The 21,400-nt window shown below is 35.1% G+C and overlaps 2 protein-coding genes across 15 annotated transcripts in view; one reads left to right on the top strand and one right to left on the bottom strand.

The window, feature by feature from the left end:
* Nucleotides 1–18,860, top strand: part of LOC133667895 (disease resistance protein RPV1-like) — a 62,069-nt gene extending 43,209 nt beyond the window's left edge. The window contains exons 2-6 of one of the 3 annotated variants that reach the window (XM_062087599.1): nucleotides 15,582–16,662; nucleotides 16,767–17,057; nucleotides 17,143–18,048; nucleotides 18,134–18,173; nucleotides 18,263–18,522. In XM_062087599.1, coding sequence (XP_061943583.1) covers nucleotides 15,582–16,662; nucleotides 16,767–17,057; nucleotides 17,143–18,048; nucleotides 18,134–18,173; nucleotides 18,263–18,324 — 2,380 coding nt within the window. In that variant the 3' untranslated portion in view covers nucleotides 18,325–18,522. Of the gene's footprint in view, nucleotides 1–13,972; nucleotides 14,634–15,581; nucleotides 16,663–16,766; nucleotides 17,058–17,142; nucleotides 18,049–18,133 lie in introns of those variants that run through there. The other 2 variants (XM_062087598.1, XM_062087597.1) reach the window with 2 other exon arrangements.
* Nucleotides 18,861–19,025: 165 nt separating this feature from the next.
* LOC133667900 (uncharacterized) overlaps nucleotides 19,026–21,400 on the bottom strand; it is a 167,869-nt gene continuing 165,494 nt past the window's right edge. For 5 of the 12 annotated variants that reach the window (XM_062087608.1, XM_062087605.1, XM_062087610.1 and 2 more), the window contains 2 exons: nucleotides 21,069–21,115; nucleotides 19,026–20,477 (listed from right to left, as the gene is read on the bottom strand). In XM_062087608.1, the coding sequence (XP_061943592.1) occupies nucleotides 20,387–20,477; nucleotides 21,069–21,115 (138 nt within the window). In that variant the 3' untranslated portion in view covers nucleotides 19,026–20,386. Of the gene's footprint in view, nucleotides 20,478–20,727; nucleotides 20,802–20,959; nucleotides 21,116–21,400 lie in introns of those variants that run through there. The other 7 variants (XR_009833582.1, XR_009833584.1, XM_062087607.1 and 4 more) reach the window with 5 other exon arrangements.

Raw genomic sequence — 21,400 nt, 5'->3', positions numbered from 1 at the left:
TGGGTGCCGCTGCTGGAGAAGGGCTGCTGCTGACCGGTTGAAGGAGATGACGAAAGTGTTGCCCCGGCGCTGCCGTGTGTGGGCTGCTGGCTCACTAGTGAGAACGGGGCTGCTGGTGGTCTTCCTTCGCTGCTGTTGTTCGTGGTTTTTTTGCTGCTGGAGCTGGGTCGGAGCTGCGGAAGAAGGGAGCCGCTGTGGAGGCTGTTGGGTGGAGCAACCGGGTCTGCTGGAGGAAGACAGTGCTGCTTCACGGGGAGGGGCCGTCGCTGCTGGAAGAAGAAGAAACCAGAGGGCAAAGGGGAGTGGCCGGTCTCTGTTTTTTGGAGGAGAAAACGATGGAGAGGAAAAAAAAAGAAGGGAGGCTACGGTGCTGGTTTGTCTCGGTGGAGAAGAAGATGGGGATAATAGGGAAGACTGAAAATGGCAGGGGAAGGGACGTGTGGCTTCAGTTTTTTTTTTAGGAAAAAGGGCCGCTGCCTTGGTTGAGGGGAATGCTCTGTGTTCAGGCGGCTTAAAAGGGATAAAGGGGAGTCTGAAATGGCACAGCGTTTCAACAAAAAATGAGAGGGGGTGGGCTGCTGTTTTGGAGTAGAGGCCGGTGTGCAAGGAAGAAAAATCTCAGCGGGCAGTGGCTGAGAGTTTGCGCTCGGCAGCTCCCAACAGAAGAAAATCAAAATGGAGGGGCTGGTTTGGTTCCTTTTTGTGGCCAAGGGAGGGGGCAGTCTTTGGTTCTTTTGGCAGCAGCCCCTCCCCTTTTAGGTTTAGGTCTTTTTTCTTCAAGGAGAAGGGGGCGGCTGCAGAGAAGATAAAAATTTTTAGGGTTTCTCTTTTTGTTGCCCCTTTTAATTGCCAAATTCCCCCCCTTGGAAATTCAGTGTAACATGGTATTTATAGGAAAAGTTTTTCTAGGTTTCCAAACTAGTCCCTCAACTTTTCTTTTCCTTCTCTTTTCCTTTTTTTTGTAAATTTTGATTTTTCTTATTTTTTTGTATTTTTGAAAGCGAGCAATATCAACGTCAACTCAACAAGGAAAATCAGTGATCATAAAATTTACGCGTTAAAACTTGAACGCGTTCCAAATACCTTTGAAAATTTAAATTCTTTTGAGATGACGTTGAAAATGCTAAAAACGATGCAAATATATCAAAAATGTATTTTTTTGGATTTTCAATGTTTTTTACTATTTTTTGGATTTTTCTGAAAATTTATCAAAACATAGGTCAAAAATTGAGTAGCAACAAACATGGTTATTATTGCCCGAGCATCAAGAAGAGGATTGGCCCCATCCCCCGTCCCTTCCTCTCTCCTTCAATATAACTGTATCAATTTGTTTTTTTTTTTAATTCATATTATTGGGGCAGAGTAACAAGTTTTTCCCAATGAAATCATTATAATAATCACTATAATATAATGTGAAGTCAAGAAAGTCGTAGTAGATGTGTAAACACTTGATGCCCTTCCTACCAAATCACAGAAAGAAAAAACAAATAACAAGACATTAAGCCTTTTTCAACACATGAAATTTCCAAGTAGATGTGCACCCTCTGTAACCTCCGAGAAAATACATGGATTTGATTTTTTTTATTTTAAATTAATTTTTATATTTTTATATCATTTTAATGTATTGATATCAAAAATATATTTTAAAAAATAAAAAAATATTATTTTAATGCATTTGCATGTGAAAATTATCTTGAAAAACAACTGTTACTACAATATCAAACAAATTCTCTAATAAGTTCTTTTCAATCAAATTATCAGAACCATTATAATATAATGTGAAGGCGAAAAAAACTTCGGCATACACAAACACTTAGACTAAAGAAATAGAAGGTGTTTGTGAGTGTAGTAGCAGTTGATTTTTAAAATGTTTTTCTCTTGAAAATATATCAAGATAATGTTTTTTCACTTTTAAAGAATTATTTTTTACACTAATACATCAAAACAAATAAAAAAAACTAAAAAAAATAATAATCTCAAATAAAATATAAAAAATTTTCAAAATTTATTAAAACATTGTTTATACAGCAAAGACAAACAAAGCTTCCTACCGCATCACAAATAACAAGACTTGTGATGCCCTGGGAAAATATTTGAATTTGAATTTTATTTATTTTTTTTACTTTAAATTAATTTTTTTATTTTAATTATATTATTTTGATGTTCTAATATTAAAAATAATTTTAAAAAAATTATTATTTTGATGTATTTTTAATCAAAAAACAGTTTAAAAAATAATCACTAGTACAATATAAAACAGGTTCTCTAACAAGTTCTTTTCAATTAAATCATCATAACCATTATAATTTAATGTGCAGGGAAAAAAGCCCACGCCGGTGGTGGGAGTCACCGTCACCTGTAAAAACCCAAAGATAACACACAAGGCAGTCGGTTTAAATTTTTCTTTCCTTTACAGATCTGATTATCCTCTGTTTTATTTCTTCCTCTCGGTTTGTTTTCCTCTGCTGTTGACAGATCCGGCCGGTGGTGCTGTCGTCCGTGGCAGCTGAAGCTGCTCTTGAGATGGGGAAGGCTGTCTGATCTTCACTCCTCTTGGCAGATCTGGTGGGTGTCGATGCTGGTGCTGGTGCTGTTGTTGAGGGAAGGAAATGCTGGAGGCGGCTGTTATGGTGTTTGGCTATGAGAGGAGAGGCTGGAGTCATTGGGGACGGCCGGCTTGGTTTCTGTGACAGGGAGCTACTGCGGCTGTTGTTGAAGATCAGAGGAAAGGGAGGGGGGCTGCCCCGGTTTGGTTTTGAAAGAGAGGGAGCTGTCCCTTGTTGCCGGCTGCTGGGGAAGGAAATACCTGCTGGGGAAGGCTTCGGTGTGAGTGGTCCTTGATTCTGCAGGGAAAATGGCGATGGGAGGGGCTGCTGGGTCTGTTGGCTGTGGGACAAGGAAGTGAGATGGAGAGGGGAACAATGTCAGCAGTGAAAGGAGCCAAGCTCTTGGCTGGCCAGAAGAAGAGAAAATTTTCCAATGGGGAGGGGGCTGCTGGGGAAGAAACCAGAAGAGAATCAGCTCTCTTTGCCCCCTCCCCTGTCCCATACGTCAGGTCTGCATATATGAAGGAAAAGGGAGCAGCGGGGAAGGAAGAGGGACCGGGGACCATCAGTCCTGTTGCCAGCTGCTGTGGGGAAGAAGAAAAAACCAAAGGGAGGGGCCTCCTGTCGGCTGGAAAATGGAAAAGAAAGTGGGTGGGGGGGGGGGGGCTGAGTCCCTCATTTTCAGCCGCAAGAGAGGGCTCAAATGGTCTTGGGCCAGGGGGAGCGGCTAGTTTCGGGTGAAGAAAAAAAGTTCTTAGTTTTCCTCTTTTTTTTTTGTGTTGCCTCTCCCTCCAATATTCAAAATTTTCTATACATAGGTAAAAATATTGTTTGGGCCTCAAAATTGTCCCTTAACTTTCTTTTTTTGTAAAATTTGATTTTTCTTAATTTTTTTTGTATTTTTTAAAAACGAGCAATATCAACGTCGATTCAATGAGGAAAATCAATGAACGTTAAAAGTTGAACGCGTTCGAAAGATCTTTGAAAATTTAAATTCTTTTTAAACGACGCTGAAAATGCTAAAAACGATGCAAATGTATTAAAAACGTATTTTTTTTTGGATTTTCAATGCTTTTTGCTATTTTTGGATTTTTTCTGAAAATTTATTAAAACATGGGTCAAAAATTGGGTAGCAACATTGTTAATGTAAAATCTAAGTTTCCTGGAAAACTAATGCGGAACGATAAATATAGACTTGGTTTTAAAGAAAAAAATAAACTGAGCTGACAGAGTGTTTTGTAAATGAATATTCAGTTTGTTTTTCAATGTAAACAACTAGGTTGTACAAGTGAAGTATTTAAACTTAAAAATCCCATGAAATCTGGTTGATGGCAGTGCTGATTTATTGTGATGACAGCTTCATGGCAGAGGAGTTTGTTACGATAATAGCTTGATAATAGGGAATTTGACAGCAGAGTATCCCTGTAAGTTTGCTGAACTACCATGCAGAGTTACTGTAAGTTTGAACTTGCCGAAGTTATAGGCTCGATTGGATTGTCATCTTGGTTTGAAAATATTGTCGTTAGAGCTCCAAGATCACTCAACCTCTCTCCAGTAATTGATGCTAGATTGTGAGAGTCACCACCCTTTTTTCTCCAAGAATCTCGTGTATCCTTATTTCTCCATTGACTCTCATAATTGTTGGCAGTGCCAGCAGTGCCAAGTTGCAATAGGTGGTTAACACCCTCCCGCAAACTTTGTCGGGGCTGGAGGCAAAGTTTGTTGCAGAAATATTGAAGAGCCGCTTTTGACATTGGTTCGGTGAAGAGGTCGGCAACTTGATTAACTGAGGAGATATGTTGAGTGACAAGCAGTCCACGGGCAACACGTTCGCGCACAAAATGATAATCCAACTCGATATGTTTACTTCGGGCATGGAATACCGAATTTACTGTCATGTGAAGTGCGCTTAGATTGTCGCAGTAAAGTATGGGAGGAGATGATAATGTGATGCGAAGATCTTTGAGAATGAAAGCCAGCCATGTGAGTTCTGCCGTTGTGTTAGCCATTGCACGATATTCTGCTTCTGTGCTTGATCGAGAAATTGTGTGTTGTTTTTTTGCACACCATGAGATAAGATTTCCTCCAAGGAATGTACAATAGCTAGTAGTGGATCGTCTCGTTATAGTGCACCCCGCCCAATCTGCATCTGAGAAAGCAAATAGATCAAGTGTAGTGTGTGAAGAAAAATGTAATTCCATTTCAATTGTTCCTTTGACATATCGTAAAATGTGTCGAACCTTTTTTAAATGTGTCATTGTGGGAGCATGCATGAATTGTGATACATAATTAACACTAAATGATAGATCAGGACGAGTGAGTGTAAGATATTGTAAAGCTCCAACAATTCCTCGTTAGTAACTTGGGTCTTCCATGAGAATATCATTGGAAGATATTTTTGTTTTAGCTTCAAGAGGAGTACTCATGGGCTTACAGTCAACCATATTTGATCGTTCAAGTATTGTCAATGCATAATGTGACTGGGATAGATGAAGGCCACTTGTTGTTGGTGTGATTTCCATTCCAAGAAAGTGGTGTATAGGTCCTAAGTCTTTCATTGCGAATTCACTGCTTAGCACCATAATAAAATTGGATACCAGTGCTGGAGTTGATCTTGTGAGCAGCATGTCATCTACATAAAGGAGCAAAATCAGTGAGCCATAATCTGAATGGAGAACAAACAATGAAGGGTCAGATAAACTACAGAAAAAACCATATTTAAGAAGAAATGCACTGAAACGATCAAACCAAGCACGTGGTGCTTGTTTAAGGCCATAAAGAGCTCTTTGAAGTTTGCAGACATGTGTCGGATGTTGAGAGTCTGCCATTCCTGGTGGTTGTTGCATGTAAAGATCTTCAGAAATTAAGCCATGCAAGAAAGCATTTTTTACATCCAATTGTCGAATGGGCCACTTCTGAACAAAGAGCTACAGTAATTATCATGCGTATTGTTCCTGGTTTGATAACCGGAGAAAAGGTTTCGGTGTAGTCTACTCCATCAATTTGATGATACCCTTTTGCAACTAAACGTGCTTTGAGTTGATCTAGAGAACCATCTGGTTTGAGCTTTGATTTAAACACCCATTTGGAACCAATGACATTCATTTTGGGTGTTCGTGGAACCAATTTCCAGGTCTGATTTTGATATAGTGCTGCCAGCTCTTCCTCCATTGCTGCTCTCCAACCAGGATGTGCCAGTGCAATTTTAATATTCTGGGGCTCACGGGGTATATTAGCTGAGGTGCTGGTGGTTAAGGCATATTTAGGATTTGACTTTACTATACCCTGTTTAGACCGAGTGACCATGGAATGAGCCAGCGGTGCTGAAGAACCAAGATTTTGTGGGGAGGATTCTGATGTTTCACTGATAATCAGAGGAGGAATTTCTTGTGCTAACCCGTGAGACTCTTGATATCCTTGTGATAGAGATGTGTCTGGTGAAATTGTGTTGTGAGCAAACCCATTATCGGCATCAATCTCTGGACTAGCATGTGACGCAACAATAGGATATTGCTGTTGTGACTCTGTGGGATTTGCAGATGGGGAGAAGTTTTGTGGAGTACTAATGTCATTTGGCAGTAACAAACTTTGACATGGAGGTGAGGCAGAGCCCGTAATTGCTCCTGCAGAGGAAGAGATATTAGTATGTGGTAACCAAGAATAAAAAATACTAATTACTTGTGGTTGATTGGCTGTCTTGCAAGATTTTTTAATAGGCTTATATGGAAAAATTAATTCATCAAAGACAACATGACGAGAGATGAAAATTTTTTTACTTGTTGGATGAAAACACTTATAAGCTTTATGTTTTTCACTATAACCTACAAAAATGCATGGAAGTGTTTTTGGATCAAATTTGTGTTTTCGTATATCCCAAGTGTAGGGAAAGCATTTAGATCCAAATGCTCTGAGTGAGGAGTAATTTGGGTGTGTCCCATGAAGTGCAAAATATAGTGTTTCAAAGTTGAGAGCAGAAGAAGGTAAGCAATTCATAAGATATACTGCCGTGGTGAAGGCCTCTATCCATAAGAATAAGGGTGCTCCACTGTGAAACAACATAGTCATTCCTAATTCTCTTATGGTCCTATGGCGCCTCTCAACTATACCAGTTTGCTCAGGAGTATATGGTGATGATATCTGATGAACAATGCTTGTAGAAAGAAAATGAGTCAGTAGTTTTGAATTGATGAACTCACCACCTCCATCTGAATGAAATATTTCAATTTACTTGTTAAACTGTCTTGTAACATATTTTTCAAAAGCTAAGTATGCATTAAAAAAATCAGATTTGTTACGCAAGGGAATAATCCAAGTATACTTAGAAAAATCATCTACTAAACAAGCATAATATTTAAATTTTGCAATTGATAAAACAGGTGCTGGTCCCCATAAATCACAATGAATTTTTTCAAAGATACCAGTACTTGTATGTTCTGATTTAGAGAAAGGTAAACGACTACGTTTTCCTAGTTGACAACTATCACAAAGATGTTGTAATTTTATTGTCCCTACGACATCAATAAGTCCTTTATTTTTTAGCATTTGTAATGCTGAAGACTGTGGGTGGCCTAGACGTTGATGCCAAACTTCTGCTGTGCCTGATTTGAACCGATGAGAGAAATACAATTCTGGTGAAGCAGGTAGTACGTAGAGATCACCCTTGCGTTTCCCTATTATCACTGCTTGTCCTGTTTCCCGTTCCTTAACATAAAAATCAACATTAGAAAACTCACAATTAACAGGAAATTGATTAGTTAGTTGGCTTACGGAAAGTAAATTTTTGTTAAGTTTGGAACCAGTAGAACATCATTGAGAGGTAAGGCAGATGCTTTTTGTTTTATACAAGTATCACCAATTGCAAGAATTGGCATGGAAGACCCATCTCCGATTAGCACAGAGTCAGCACCAGAGTATTTACGAATGTTTGTTAACATACCTGGCTTACCTGTCATATGGTTGGAAGCTCCAGTGTCCGTTGTCCATTCGGTGTCAGCAATGGTGGTGTCCAAAGTGAGTGCTGCAAGTGCTTGTGGAATTTCATCTTGTTGAGCAGGTTTCTTTGGCACCCACCAGCATATTTTAGCAACATGGCCTGTCATCCCACAATACTGGCATTGTTGATCACGGTATTTGTCCCTCTCTGCTGGTGTCATGCGACGCTCACCAGGTGGTGGAGGTCTACGTTGTGAGTTTGATGAAGAGGAGTCCCTTCGCTGTTGAGCTTGGAATCCACGACCATTAGAAGTGAATTTTTGTGAGGGTCCACGATAGCCTGAAGAGTTTGATTGTGAACGTTGTTGCTGCTGTCCATAAAAAGCCAATTGATGAGTGAGAGAAGGAGTTGTGATGTCTGTGTGATTAGAGAACCAATTACGCCTTTGATCAAAGTTTTGGAGTTGTGAGACCAACTCAGAGTATGATGGCCTGGGGGGTTTCAACATGGTTGTTGTGAATGTTTCATAATGAGGACCAAGGCTGGTGAGAAGCAGAAGACCTTTTCTTGGTCTGGTACGGGCTTTCCAATGGCTGATAAGTTGCCATAGAGTCCTTTGAAGGTTCGAATGTGTTCTATGATTGTTGTGTTGTCTTCCTTTCGAAGGTAGGTTACTTGTTGTCGCAATGTGAACTCACGTTCTTGTGAGTCTTGCGCATATGCATTTTTGAGAGCCTCCCAAACAGCATGAGCTGTGTCGAGACCAACAACGAGTCTGAGAGTTTCCTCTGAGAGTGTTCCAATGATCCACCCTTGAAGGAGACGATCTGACTTACGCCATGCTATAAAAGCATCTGTTAATTGTGGGGTTGAGTTTTCTATATTTGTGTATTTTGTTGGAGCAGGATCTTCATTTGTGAGATGCCCGACCATTTCTTGACTCTCAGCAAGAGCCAGTGCTTGTTCACGCCACAAGGGGTAATTGTTTGGAGTGAGTCGGAGGGTGATGAAGTTCCCAACATTGAGTGACAAGGTAGTCATTGTGGAATAAATGAGCGGAAGATAAGAAGGAAGATTAAGAGAGGATAAGCTGTAGTATCTGTGATAGGTTGTGCCTAGTGTTCACAAAGGCTCTGATACCATAAAGAAAAAAATAAACTGAGCTGACAGAGTGTTTTGTAAATGAATATTCAGTTTGTTTTTCAACGTAAACAACTAGGTTGTACAAGTGAAGTATTTAAACTTAAAAATCCCATGAAATCTGGTTGATGGCAGTGCTGATTTATTGTGATGACAGCTTCATGGCAGAGGAGTTTGTTACGATAATAGCTTGATAATAGGGAATTTGACAGCAGAGTATCCCTGTAAGTTTGCTGAACTACCATGCAGAGTTACTGTAAGTTTGAACTTGCCGAAGTTATAGGCTCGATTGGATTGTCATCTTGGTTTGAAAATATTGTCGTTAGAGCTCCAAGATCACTCAACCTCTCTCCAGTAATTGATGCTAGATTGTGAGAGTCACCACCCTTTTTTCTTCAAGAATCTCGTGTATCCTTATTTCTCCATTGACTCTCACAATTGTTGGCAGTGCCAGCAGTGCCAAGTTGCAATAGGTGGTTAACAGGTTTCAGACCTGGTTTCATTATGATTTACCAAATTGTGCCAATTACACCATAAATACATGAAAGACAAAAGACTTCTGGGGTAGGTTATACTCACATCTTCAGGGCCATTGTAAGAAGCAACCCGCTGATAAATAGTTTGGTGGAGTGTGAGAAACCAATAATTAGAGAAACTTAAGGTTCACTAAACTAAATTTAACAATGACATAAAACTTTCCCCAGGACACATGCAAAGTAGACAAAGGGGATCTAGCTTAATGGTCGAATGCACGCCATTTTTATGGAATACATTAAAGAATCTGAGTACTTGCACAATATCAGAAAAGTTTGAAGTTTGTTTTGATCATTATCAGCTTAGAAATCAACATCTATGTATGTGTGTGAAAGAACCATTGACCAAAGCACTATAACAAATAAGAGTATACCTGACTGAGGCCAATGATGGCAATAAATTGTAAATTATAAGGTCTTCTCCCACTCTGAAACCAAGTTCAAGCTTGGTTGGCAAGAAGAATGTGAGGAAAGCAACGAAAAGGAAAAGAAAAAAAATATAGAAAACATGAATTTATATCATTGGTTCTATATGATAATAAAAAAGCTTTTAAAATCAGTCACAACCCAATACTAAAATATTTATTTTAATAGAGAAAATGGCGGTGATGATTCGTTTAGCAGGTCTGGGATGCAAAAACAGGGCATTTTACATAATTGTTGCTGCTGATAGCCATACTCCAAGAGATGGCAAACACCTTCAAGTTGTTGGTTTCTACGACCCCTTAACAGGTTCCCTCTTCTTCTTCTCACCCTACTCTTATTATTTTCATATGCTCAGTTCACATGAAGATTTTTTTTTTCTAATTTTAAAGACCTGGACTTTGAAGGCTTATTGGGTTTATTTTCAGGTTCTCATATCATCAATGCATGGTATGTGTAGATAACTCAAGACTTGTGGGATAATGCATTTGTAATTTTATTTTCTGATGTATATGTAATTTTATATGACCATTGATAGCACTGATTGTTCATAGTTTATAGTTCATTCTGTCATCAGTTAAAGTCTTAAAAATATATTCATAGTTCTTAGTTTTAGTAGTTTTGTGGGTTAATTTTCATCTATTTTAATTTAAATCTAGTCCAAACTAAGGTCACTGGATCAAGGTTTTAAAAAGGAGTATTTCTTTTCTCTTTCGTTTTTCCGTTTAAGGTTGGATGGAGGCCAGAAATGAGATGAAGCTCACATCATGAAAATGGTACAAAATTCAAAAACATTCTATCAAGTTGCCAAAGCCTGGGCCAATCCTCTTCTTGATGCTCGGGCAATAATAGCCATATCGATGGGGACAACGACTTGACCTTAAAAGTCTTCCTTGAAATTACGTGTTTCCTTTTTCCTTTATATATATAAAGGAAAAGGCAAAAGGCATCTAAAAAGGAAAAGGCATATGCCGATAAAAAAAGAAAAAGGAAAAGGCATCTGCATCTGCCGACGCTTTCTGAAATGTCATGCAAACCATATTTTTTAAAAATTAAAATTTTTTATTAAAAATTAATTTTTTTAATGTTTTACATCATTTTAATATGATGATCTTAAAAAAAATAAAAAATAAAAAATAAAAAATTATCATTTTAATTCATTTTAAAATAAAAACATTTTAAAAAAATTATAACTATACTTCTAAACAGATATTTAGTTTAAGTCATCGTCCCCTTCAATATAGCAATTATTGCAGGAGCATGAAGAAGAGGATTGGCCCATCCCCGGTCCCTTCCTCTCTCCTTCAAGACGACTTCTTCTTCTTCTTCACACGGAGAATTATTGCCTTTTCTACATGGGAAATTCCCAGGAAGTCAACAATGTGGGACAGAAGTGTTTATATAATAATAAAAAAAAATTGAAGAGAAATTAACAAAAGATCCTAAAGCTGCTAATACGCTAAGGGAACAGCTAATCCATTTGAAATATTAAAAAAATTGTCTATCACAGTTGTGATCTGATGATACACGAGAATATATAAATTTTCATGAATAAGAGTTCAATTGTTTTGAGCGTATCTAAGTAGCTTAGTTTAGTGGCAGTCTATTACTTAAACCCTACACTAACACTAGAATAATTTAATTTTTCATCTGATTAATAATTTAAATCTTAAATTTTCATGAATAGGGTTAATCTTCATCTGATTGAATTTAAATCTAATCCAAACTAAGGTCATTAGATCAAGGTTTTAAGAAAGAGCATTTCTTTCCTCTTTAGTTTTTCTGCTTAAGGTTGGATGAGGCCGAAAATGACAATCAAGCTCACATCATGAAAATAATGGGGGTAAAATTTTTTTATCAAGTGAAATTTTTTATTTTTATTTTTATATCATTTTAATGTGCTGATATCATAAATAAATTTTAAAAAATAAAAAAAATATTATTTTGATGTATTTTCAAGTTAAAAACACTTTAAAAATAATTATTACTACAATAATAAACATTTTCTATAACAAATTCTTTTCAACCAGATCATGATAACCATTATAATATAATGTTAGGCAAAAATGTTATCGACATGCAAAAACTATAGTTATTAAACCTGGACTGGAAGTTGACCCGGCTAAGAGGTCGAGTTCCGGATTTCATGAGTCAACTCGGTTCAACCCGAAAATTTTTAAAAAATAATGAAGTTTTCTTCTTTATTTTATTTTTATTTTATTTTTTTCAAGAATAATATAGTTATTTCTGTTATGAAAATGTTAAAAAGAGCAAAACACATGGATATTAGTTTTAAGAACTTTGTTTTAAGAATATTTAAATTATTTTTTTGTACTTCTAAAATGTTTAAAAATTATTTTGTCTTTGATAATTACTACAACGACAATGAAAAATGAATCTTATAAAAAAAATTCAATAACAAGTTAAATGATAAAAAATAATTATTTTACTGTTTCTTCTTCTTCTTCTTTTTCTCGTCAACAGTCATGTTGACGAGAAACACGTAATTTCCAAAATCAGCTTCCCGAACACGCTGCCCAAGCACTCGCCAGGAAGACTACTTAAGGTCAAGTCGTCGTCCCCGTCAATATGAAGAAGAGGATTGGCCCATGCCCCGTCCCTTCCTCTCTCCTTCGAGACGACTTCTTCTTCTTCTTCTTCTCCACAATATATATATATATATATATATATAAAGAAAAAGGAAAAGGCATCTGTTGAGTAGATTGTGTGTAATGAGGTGGAAGGAAGCATGTAAAAAGAAGAAGTAATTATAATTACATGGCTGCATGCCAATTATGTTGCCTGAAGCAGTAAACAGAACCACTATTCTGATTTTGAATCGCTTTTATATTAAAATCTTAGTTTAAGATAGCATTTTTTTTAAAACTATGTTTTTTTTAAAAAAATAAAATTAAACCATATTATATATTTCTCTAACTGTATCAATTTAAAAAAAAAACAATTCCTATTAAAAAAATTAATCTAAAATAAAATATAAAATAATTTCAAAATTTATTAAAACATTGTTTATATAGGAAAGACAAACAAAGCCTAAATGCCCTTTCCTACCACATCACAAATAACAAGACTTGAAGCCTTTTGTGCATGGAAAATTTCCAGGGAGCTAATAATGTGCACCCTCCGTAATGCCTTGATAAAATACTTGAATTTGAATTTTGCTTTTTTTTTTATTTTAATTATATTATTTTAACATTATGATATCAAAAATAAATTTTAAAAAATAAAAAATATTATTTTGATACATTTCTAATAAAAAACAATTTAAAAAACAACCACCAGCTAGTACAATATCAAAGAGGCTTCTAACCATTTCTTTTTAATTAAATCATCATAATCATTATAATATAATATGAAGGGAAAAAAGTCCTTCGCAAATACTTGAATTGAAGATATAAAAAGTGTTTATAAGTATGGTAACACTTGTTTTTTAAAGTGTTTTTTATTTAAATATATATTAAAATAATATATTTTTTAATTTTAGTATGTTATAACAATTTAAAATTTAAAATTTAAAATAAAAAATTAAAATTTTTAAAAACACAGTATATTTATTTCTAAACAAGCCCTCGGCAGTTATAGCAGCAGCAGCAATAAGTAATAGTGCTCTGATATATTAATAAACAAATGCAAGCTAATGACATCTGCATTAAAAAAAAAAAACATTGCTCTGACACATTATCAAAAGCAACCGTTCCTTACATTTGAAAAAAACAGTGCTCTGACACAAATATGTTTAGTGTTTTTAAAAAATATATAATAAAAAAGTTAAAGAGAAAACAACGAAAGATATATATATATATATATATGCTTTTGATTTTTAATAATGGAATCAACAATGGAATCTTGTAATGTTCTAAGAAAAATTGAATAAAACAACGGAGAACAACTCTTAAATAAATTAAAAAAAATTATTGATAAAAAAACTGAGTCAATCTGGATTAATTTAACTAACATGTAATTTGAAATATGAGATCAAGATGATTCCATAAAAAAAAAACAAAAAAAATCATGAATTTCAAGACTCAATAATCTAATGTCAAATGATAAAATTAAAAGAAAAAGGTATTTATCACAGTTGTGATATGATAAACAAGAATATATATATATATATATATATATATATATATATATATATATGTTTTTTATTTTTAAAAATTATTTTATATCAATAATTTAAAATAAAAAAAAACTAAAAAAATTAATTTTAAAAAAAATTTAAATTTATAAAAACACTGTCAATAAAACGTATAAATCCTAAGCTATCACATCACTTTGTAACTGGGGAATTTCCAGGAAATCAACAAATGGTTACTTCCGTAATGCCTAAGAAAATACTTGGATTTGATGCCCCCATTATTATAAATTATACATATGCCTAAGGCAGGGTCTTCAACACGTAAAGCCTAAGCTACTGTTTCAAAATCAGCCTCATCTTTTTTCCTTGAGTTACTTCCGTTCTCTCCCTCCAGACCTCCCTTACCACCAGAGTCTCACTATTGTTTCCTCGACTGTTTCTCCACAAAACAATATGATGTCTCCATCGCCATCTTCTCCTTCCACCTTAACCACCGCCCAGCCACAAGGAATTAAATATGATGTCTTCCTTAGTTTCAGGGGAGAAGACACTCGTGTTGGTTTTACCAGCCACCTCTATGCTGCTTTGAAACGGGAACAAATCCTAACTTTCATAGATAATCAGCTTGTGAGAGGAGATGAGATTTCGGCATCACTTCTGAGAACAATTGAAGAGGCCAAGCTTTCTGTGATCGTTTTTTCTGTAAACTATGCATCTTCCAAATGGTGCTTGGAGGAGCTTGCAAAGATTTTTGAACGTAGAAGAAATAATAGACAGATAGTTATTCCAGTATTCTACCAGGTGGATCCATCCCATGTAAGAAATCAAACAGGAAGCTTTGGCGATGCATTGGCCAGATTGATAAAGAAGAAAGCTCTGACGATGGACAAAGAGCAGAGCTTCAGAGACGCTTTGACGGATGCAGCCAATCTATCTGGATGTACCTTATTAGGGAATTCAGAGTAAGCTCTTGAAATATATCCCATGAGAAAATATTCGTTCATTTGTTGAGGATTTGAAATTTAATTTAAAATTATTGAGAATGATGAGCTCTGTGAATCCATATTTATTTTATTTGATTTTGAAAACGTTGTAGCGTAAGCACTTGTATATATAAATATTATGTGGTTGGTTGTTTTGTGTTTTAAAACGTTTTTTTAAAAAAAATTATTTTATTTTAGTGTTTTCATATTATTTGTGTTTATATTAAAAAATATTTTAAAAAATAAAAAATTATTATTTAATGTAAAATGTTTGTATAGATATTTAAGTGGTTGTTTGTTTTTGTGTTTTAAAATGTTTTGTAAAAAATTTATTTTTTTATTTTCAATTAATTTTTATAATGTTTTTAAATTATTTTAATATGTTTATATTAAAAATAATTTTTTAAAAAAAAAATTTATTTGTAGCCAAACGTTTGTATAAATATTAAGGCATGTATTGATATTAAGTGGTTGTTTGTTTTTATGTTTCAAAGTGTTTTTTTAATTATTCTTTTTATTTTAAATATTTTTTTAGTCTTTTAAGATTATTTTGATGTATTTATATAAAAAATAATATTTTTTTGAAAAATATTTTTTTTTATCATTACGGTAAATTTTACAAGAACAGACAATGTTTTCTTTTGTCGTTAAATAATATTCTATTTATTTGAGGTGAAAAGGATGATATGAGAAAACAATATCATATGCATTTGCATTTAATTGATTTTCTTAGATAAACACCGATTACATGTAGTTTCCAGTTTTCAACGTACACTTGATTAATATAGAATGTCATGTATTTTTACAGTTATCATCGATTCATGTGTTACTTTAGCACTATCCATTGCCAATAATGATGCTCAATTACTCATACGTGCCTGCTACTAAGGAGTGAGTATATTTCTATGTGTTCTTCTTATTTGCCAGGCTGGAGTCTGAATTTATTAAGAATATCGTTGGAGATGTTTTGAAAAAATTGCATGCCATGTCTTCAAGTCACACTACGACTGGTCTATTTGGAATTGATGTTCGTGTTAGCAAAGTTGAGTCTTTGTTAAATATAGAATCTTCAGATGTTCTCATTGTAGGGATATGGGGAATGGGTGGTATCGGTAAAACAACGATTGCTGAAGCTGTTTGCAGCAAGGTTCGTTCTCGATTTCAAGAAATATTTTTTGAAAACTTTAGGCAACAATCTGATTTGCGAAGAAGCTTTCTTTCATGGTTGCTTGGCCAAGAAACTCCGAACACTATGGGATTCTTGAGTTTTCGAGATTCTTTTGTGAGGGAGAGACTTCGTCGCATAAAGGTTTTTATTGTTCTGGATGATGTGGATGATTTAATTCGTTTTGAAGAATGCAAAAATTTGCTTGATGGACGAAATAGTTCATTTGGTCCGGGCAGTAAAGTTCTCATAACAAGTAGGGACAAGCAGGTGCTTAGCAATGTAGTTGATGAGACATATGAGGTTGAGCGGTTAAATGATGAAGAAGCTATTCAACTCTTTAGCTCGAAAGCATTGAAGAATTGCATCCCCACAATTGATCAAAGACGCTTGATAAAAAAGATTGTAAGGCATGTACAAGGCAATCCGTTGGCTCTTATAGTTTTGGGTTCCTCTCTCTATGGTAAAACCATCGAAGAATGGCGCAGTGCATTGAATAAACTAGCTCAGCACCCTCGAATTGAAATGGCGTTGAAAATTAGTTACGATGGGTTGGATTCAGAACAAAAATCCATATTTCTTGACATAGCACATTTCTTCATAGGATGGGAGCCATACGAAGTAACAAGAATATTAGATTGCTTATATGGTCGGTCTGTGAAGTTCGATATAAGCACGCTCATTGATAAGTGTCTCATAACTATTTCTCAGTTCAGACTAGAAATGCATGATTTACTATATGAAATGGCAGTTAACATTGTTCGTGCAGAATCTGATTTTCCTGGCGAACGTAGCAGGTTATGTCATCCTCCTGATGTCGTTCAAGTATTGGAGGAAAATAAGGTTAAAGCTACAGCCATTAACTGTCGTTCATGTATTTGCTCAAAAGTTGATGTGTTTGAGTAGATTGTATTATTGTTTGTTTATTCTTTTTTCTTGTTTAACAGGGAACTCAATTAAAAGTTAAAGGCATATCTTTGGACTGGTTCTGGACAGATGTACACTTGAAATCTGATGCCTTCGCAATGATGGATGGTCTTAGATTTCTGTGTCTCTCTCGCACCGCAGCTACAATGCACCTTCCTCCTACTGGCTTCGAATATCTTCCTAATAAACTGAGCTATTTGCAATGGAATGGATTCCCTTGGAAATCCTTGCCGCCATCTTTTCGTGCTGAACACCTTGTCGAGCTTCACCTACGCAAAAGCAAGCTTGAAAAACTTTGGACCGGAGTAAAGGTATGATTTAATTGCTGCAGATTTAGGATCAGAAATATGAAGTTGGAGGTGCTACCTTTCTAATTATGCCTTTTTCTGTTGACAGGATGTTGGAAATTTAAGAATAATTGACCTATCTGACTCTCCATATTTGACGGAATTGCCAGATCTATCAATGGCCAAAAATTTAGTGTCCTTAACACTTATGGACTGTCCAAGTTTAACCGAGGTTCCGTCATCTCTTCAATATCTTGACAAGCTGGAAAAAATTTATCTCATTCTTTGCCATAATCTTAGAAGTTTTCCGATGCTTGATTCAAAGGTTCTCAGGTCCCTTTCTATAAGTCGGTGCCTAAATGTGACCACGTGTCCAACGATTTCACAAAATATGGGATACTTACGGTTGGAACAAACTTCAATCAAAGAAGTTCCACAATCAGTTACTGGCCGGTTGGAACGTCTTTGTCTAAGTGGCTGCTCAAAGATGACCAAGTTTCCGGAGAATTTAGAGGATATCAGACAATTAAAACTAGAGGGAACTGCTATTAAAGAGGTGCCCTCATCAATCCAGTTTCTCACAAGACTCCGTTATTTGGATATGAGTGGTTGCTCAAAACTTGAGAGCTTCCCAGAAATCACAGTGCCTATGAAATCTTTGGAGCATCTTAGCTTGAGGAAGACAGGCATTAAAGAGATACCCTCATCATCATTTAAGCATATGATATCCTTGAGGACTCTATGTTTAGGTGGAACGCCTATCAAAGAGCTACCCTTGTCAATCAAAGATATGGTGTGTTTGGAATATCTGTATTTGCATGGAACGCCTATCAAAGAGCTACCCTTGTCAATCAAAGATATGGTATCTTTGCGACATCTGACTTTCCATGGAACGGCTATTAAAGCGTTACCTGAGCTTCCCTCTTCGCTGAGATTACATTTTAGAAGGAATTTTACAAATTGCTTCCAATTGGATCAGAAACAACTGATAGAGGCAATGCATTTGGAAATTCAGGTATCTCTCTAAACCCCCTTGTCTTTCTTTCTTCTCTCTTTCTTGCTTGCTTCATCACATTTTCGAAATGTGACTTGTGTCACAGTCCGGAGAGGAGATCCCACATGGCAGAATTCAAATGGTTCTACCAGGGAGTGAAATTCCGGAATGGTTCGGAGACAAAGGAATTGGATCTTCACTCACCATACAGTTGCCCTCAAACTGTCATCAGCTCAAGGGAATTGCTTTCTGCCTTGTCTTTCTACTCCCTCCTCCCTCCCAGGACATGCCTTATGAAGTCGATGATCCTAATGTTCATTTAAATCTTGATTACCATGTTAAGAGTAAAAACAGTGAGCATGATGGTGATGATGAAGTCGTCTTAGATTCCCAGAAAAGCCTTCTATTACGTTGGTTGACTCCATGTGACTCAGATCACATGATTCTACACTACCAGCTCGAATTGGTAAATCATTTACGTAAATATTCCGGCAATGAAGTTACTTTTAAATTCTACTGGGGAGGGATGGAAGATCATGAGAGCCGAAGGCCTTTCGAGTTGAAAAGCTGTGGGGTGTATCTGCACTTTGATGAAAATCTACGGGCGGACAAAAAGTTCAAAAGAAAATTTTGGGAGATATAAAAGAAATTGAAAGGGAGAAATAAAAGTTCAGAAGAAAATAAATTGAGGGAGAAATAAAAGAGACTGAAAGGGAGAGAGAGTTCTGTAATTACTGCAAATTGATCTTTCAATTATTACTTGGTTTTCAAGATAGCTGTAAATATTGTTATTCCCTTGCAACTGACTAACGAACCAACTCTCTGTTATTCAACTAATTCCTCAACTAACTTTAACAACCATCTAACTAATGAATACTAACAACAAAAGAAAAACAGTAAGTATTCAAGATTCTGTTATTGCATATATTATAACTCTTTAAATAAATAAATAAACTTAAAACTAAGAAATATAAAAATAAAAATAAAAAGTAACAAAATTAATTCAAACAAAATTTTTTGAACCGAATTGGGGACCTTTACAGCTAACCAACCTCATTATAAAATTGGATCCATAGAATCTCTTGACAAAATTTAAGGCCTCTGAAAGTTACAAGTGTGTTTACGAGATTAATTACTCGCCACAACCTAGACCTCTTCTTAGATTTAGCCAAGTGATCTTCTTAGATTTAATGCGGCCTCCAATAATTATACACCCCACACTCCAATAAATGCCGCCTCGATGACTATGCTTCTGAAAGATCTACTTTCTCATTTAGATTGTTTGCTGGAATGTAATTTTTATTTTTTAAAAAATAAATTCCAGAAAAGTGAATTATTTTTTGATGTTTGGTAGTGTAATGAAAATAAATTGAAAAACAGTTTCTAGTATTTGGTTATGTCATAGAAAATGAGCTGAAAAATAACTTATTAATATTTTATTTTTCTCAAGTTTATTAAAATAATAAGGAACAAATCTTACAAATTAAATAGTCGAATGAGAATGAAATTGAAAAAAAAATATAATTTCATATATTATCTCAAATAAAATAAATAATAATCAAAATAATAGAGACCAAATCTAAAAAATTAAAAAAAAAATAAAAGATGAAGAAATTAAAATAATAATAATCAACATTTCATAAATTATTTCAAATAAAATAAGTAACAATAAAAAAATAATGACCAAATTTGATAAATAAAAAATTTTAATAAAAAAATAATAAGGAAAAAGCAAATAGCAATTATAAAAATAAGAACCAAAGTTAATATAAAAGTTAAATTTTAAGAGATGAAATTAAAAAATAAATATTCAAAACAAAATATATATAGCTATCAAAAGTTTAAGGATCAAATTTGATATAATCAGCAAATAATGACATTTCTAAATTTTTCACAACTTCCGGAAAGTGTTTTCCGCCCAAATTTTCCAGGAAAACATTTTCCTGAAAACCAAGCCAAATTTCCCTTTGACTGGAAAGTGTTTTCCGTTGACCAACTTTTCTAATGGCAAACAAACACAAGAAAGTTTGGAAAGTGATTTCCCGGAAACCAGTTTCCAGAAAACAAACACAGCCAAAAAGAAAAACACTTTCCTGAAAACCAAGCCAAATTTTTTTTTTTACCGGAAAGTGTTTTTAGTTGACCGGAAAGTGTTTTCTGTTGACCAACTTTTCTAATGGCAAACAAACACGGGAAAGTTTGGAAAGTGGTTTTCCGGAAATTACTTTCCGGGAAACAAACATGGCCTTAATGGAGTCACTGATTCAGGTGATGGATTCGGAACTTCAGTTTCAGATGGTTGGGATTCATTCTTTGCAGCAGCTTGCAGCACCCGGTTTTGAACATCTGAAGATGAAGGTCATGTAGGTAAACCAATGCGGTTGTTTTCCAGTTTTCTTGCTGCCCATGAAAATGTCTGGACTCCAAGTCTAACAGGAGAGAGCAAACGCCTTCAAAGATGCGTTTGAAATCCTAGTTAATCAAGATCTCAACAATCCAAAAACTTGGTTAAACATGATCCAACTACTGAAAAGAAACTAATTGCAAACGCCTTTAAAGAAGCATTTGAGATCTCAGTTAATCAAAGATCTCAACAATCCAAAAACTTGATTAAACATGATCCAACTACTGAAAAGAATCTAACTGTGAAAAATAATTAAATAACTTCTAAAAGTCTAATGGAGGTTAGGAAATATGAACCTTGATAATGTCATAGGCAGTTTGCTTATCAACACGACTCGAGCTTTTAACATGATCAGAACATGGTCAAGAACCTAGTGTTGAAAGAACATTTAGACATAGAAGAGATTTGCCATATATAAATTTTTCCGTGCCCTTTACTGTGCAAACACCAAGGTTCATTTTGTTAATGTTGTGCTAACATATGACACCTATCTATCTACTAGGTGCGTCTTATATAATTCATTGCGCATGAATAAACATTGACTTGATTTTAGACCTGGTTCCATTATGATTTACAAAATTATGCCAATTACACCATAAATACACTAAGGACAAAAGATTTCCGGAGTAGGTTATACCTCACATCTTGCTTAAAATCTTCAGGGCCATTGTAAGAAGCAACCCGCTGATAAATAGTTTGGCAGAGTGTGAGAAACCAATAATTAGAGAAACTCAAGTTTCACTTAACTAAATTTATCAATGACATAAACCTTTCCCTAGGACACATGCAAAATAGACAAAGGGAATCTAGCTTAATAGTCATATACATGCTATTTTTACAGAATACATCAAAGGATCTGAGTACTAGCACAGTATCAGAATGTGTGAAGTTTGTTTTAACCATTATCAGCTCAGCAATCGACATATATGCGTGTGTGAAAGAAACATTAACCAGAGCACTATAACAAAT

The sequence above is a fragment of the Populus nigra genome, chromosome 11, assembly GCF_951802175.1.
Source record: "Populus nigra chromosome 11, ddPopNigr1.1, whole genome shotgun sequence".
In the NCBI taxonomy this organism is placed as follows: domain Eukaryota; kingdom Viridiplantae; phylum Streptophyta; class Magnoliopsida; order Malpighiales; family Salicaceae; genus Populus; species Populus nigra.
Note: the sequence above shows the minus strand (reverse complement) of the source record. Positions and strands in the feature narration are given on the sequence as shown.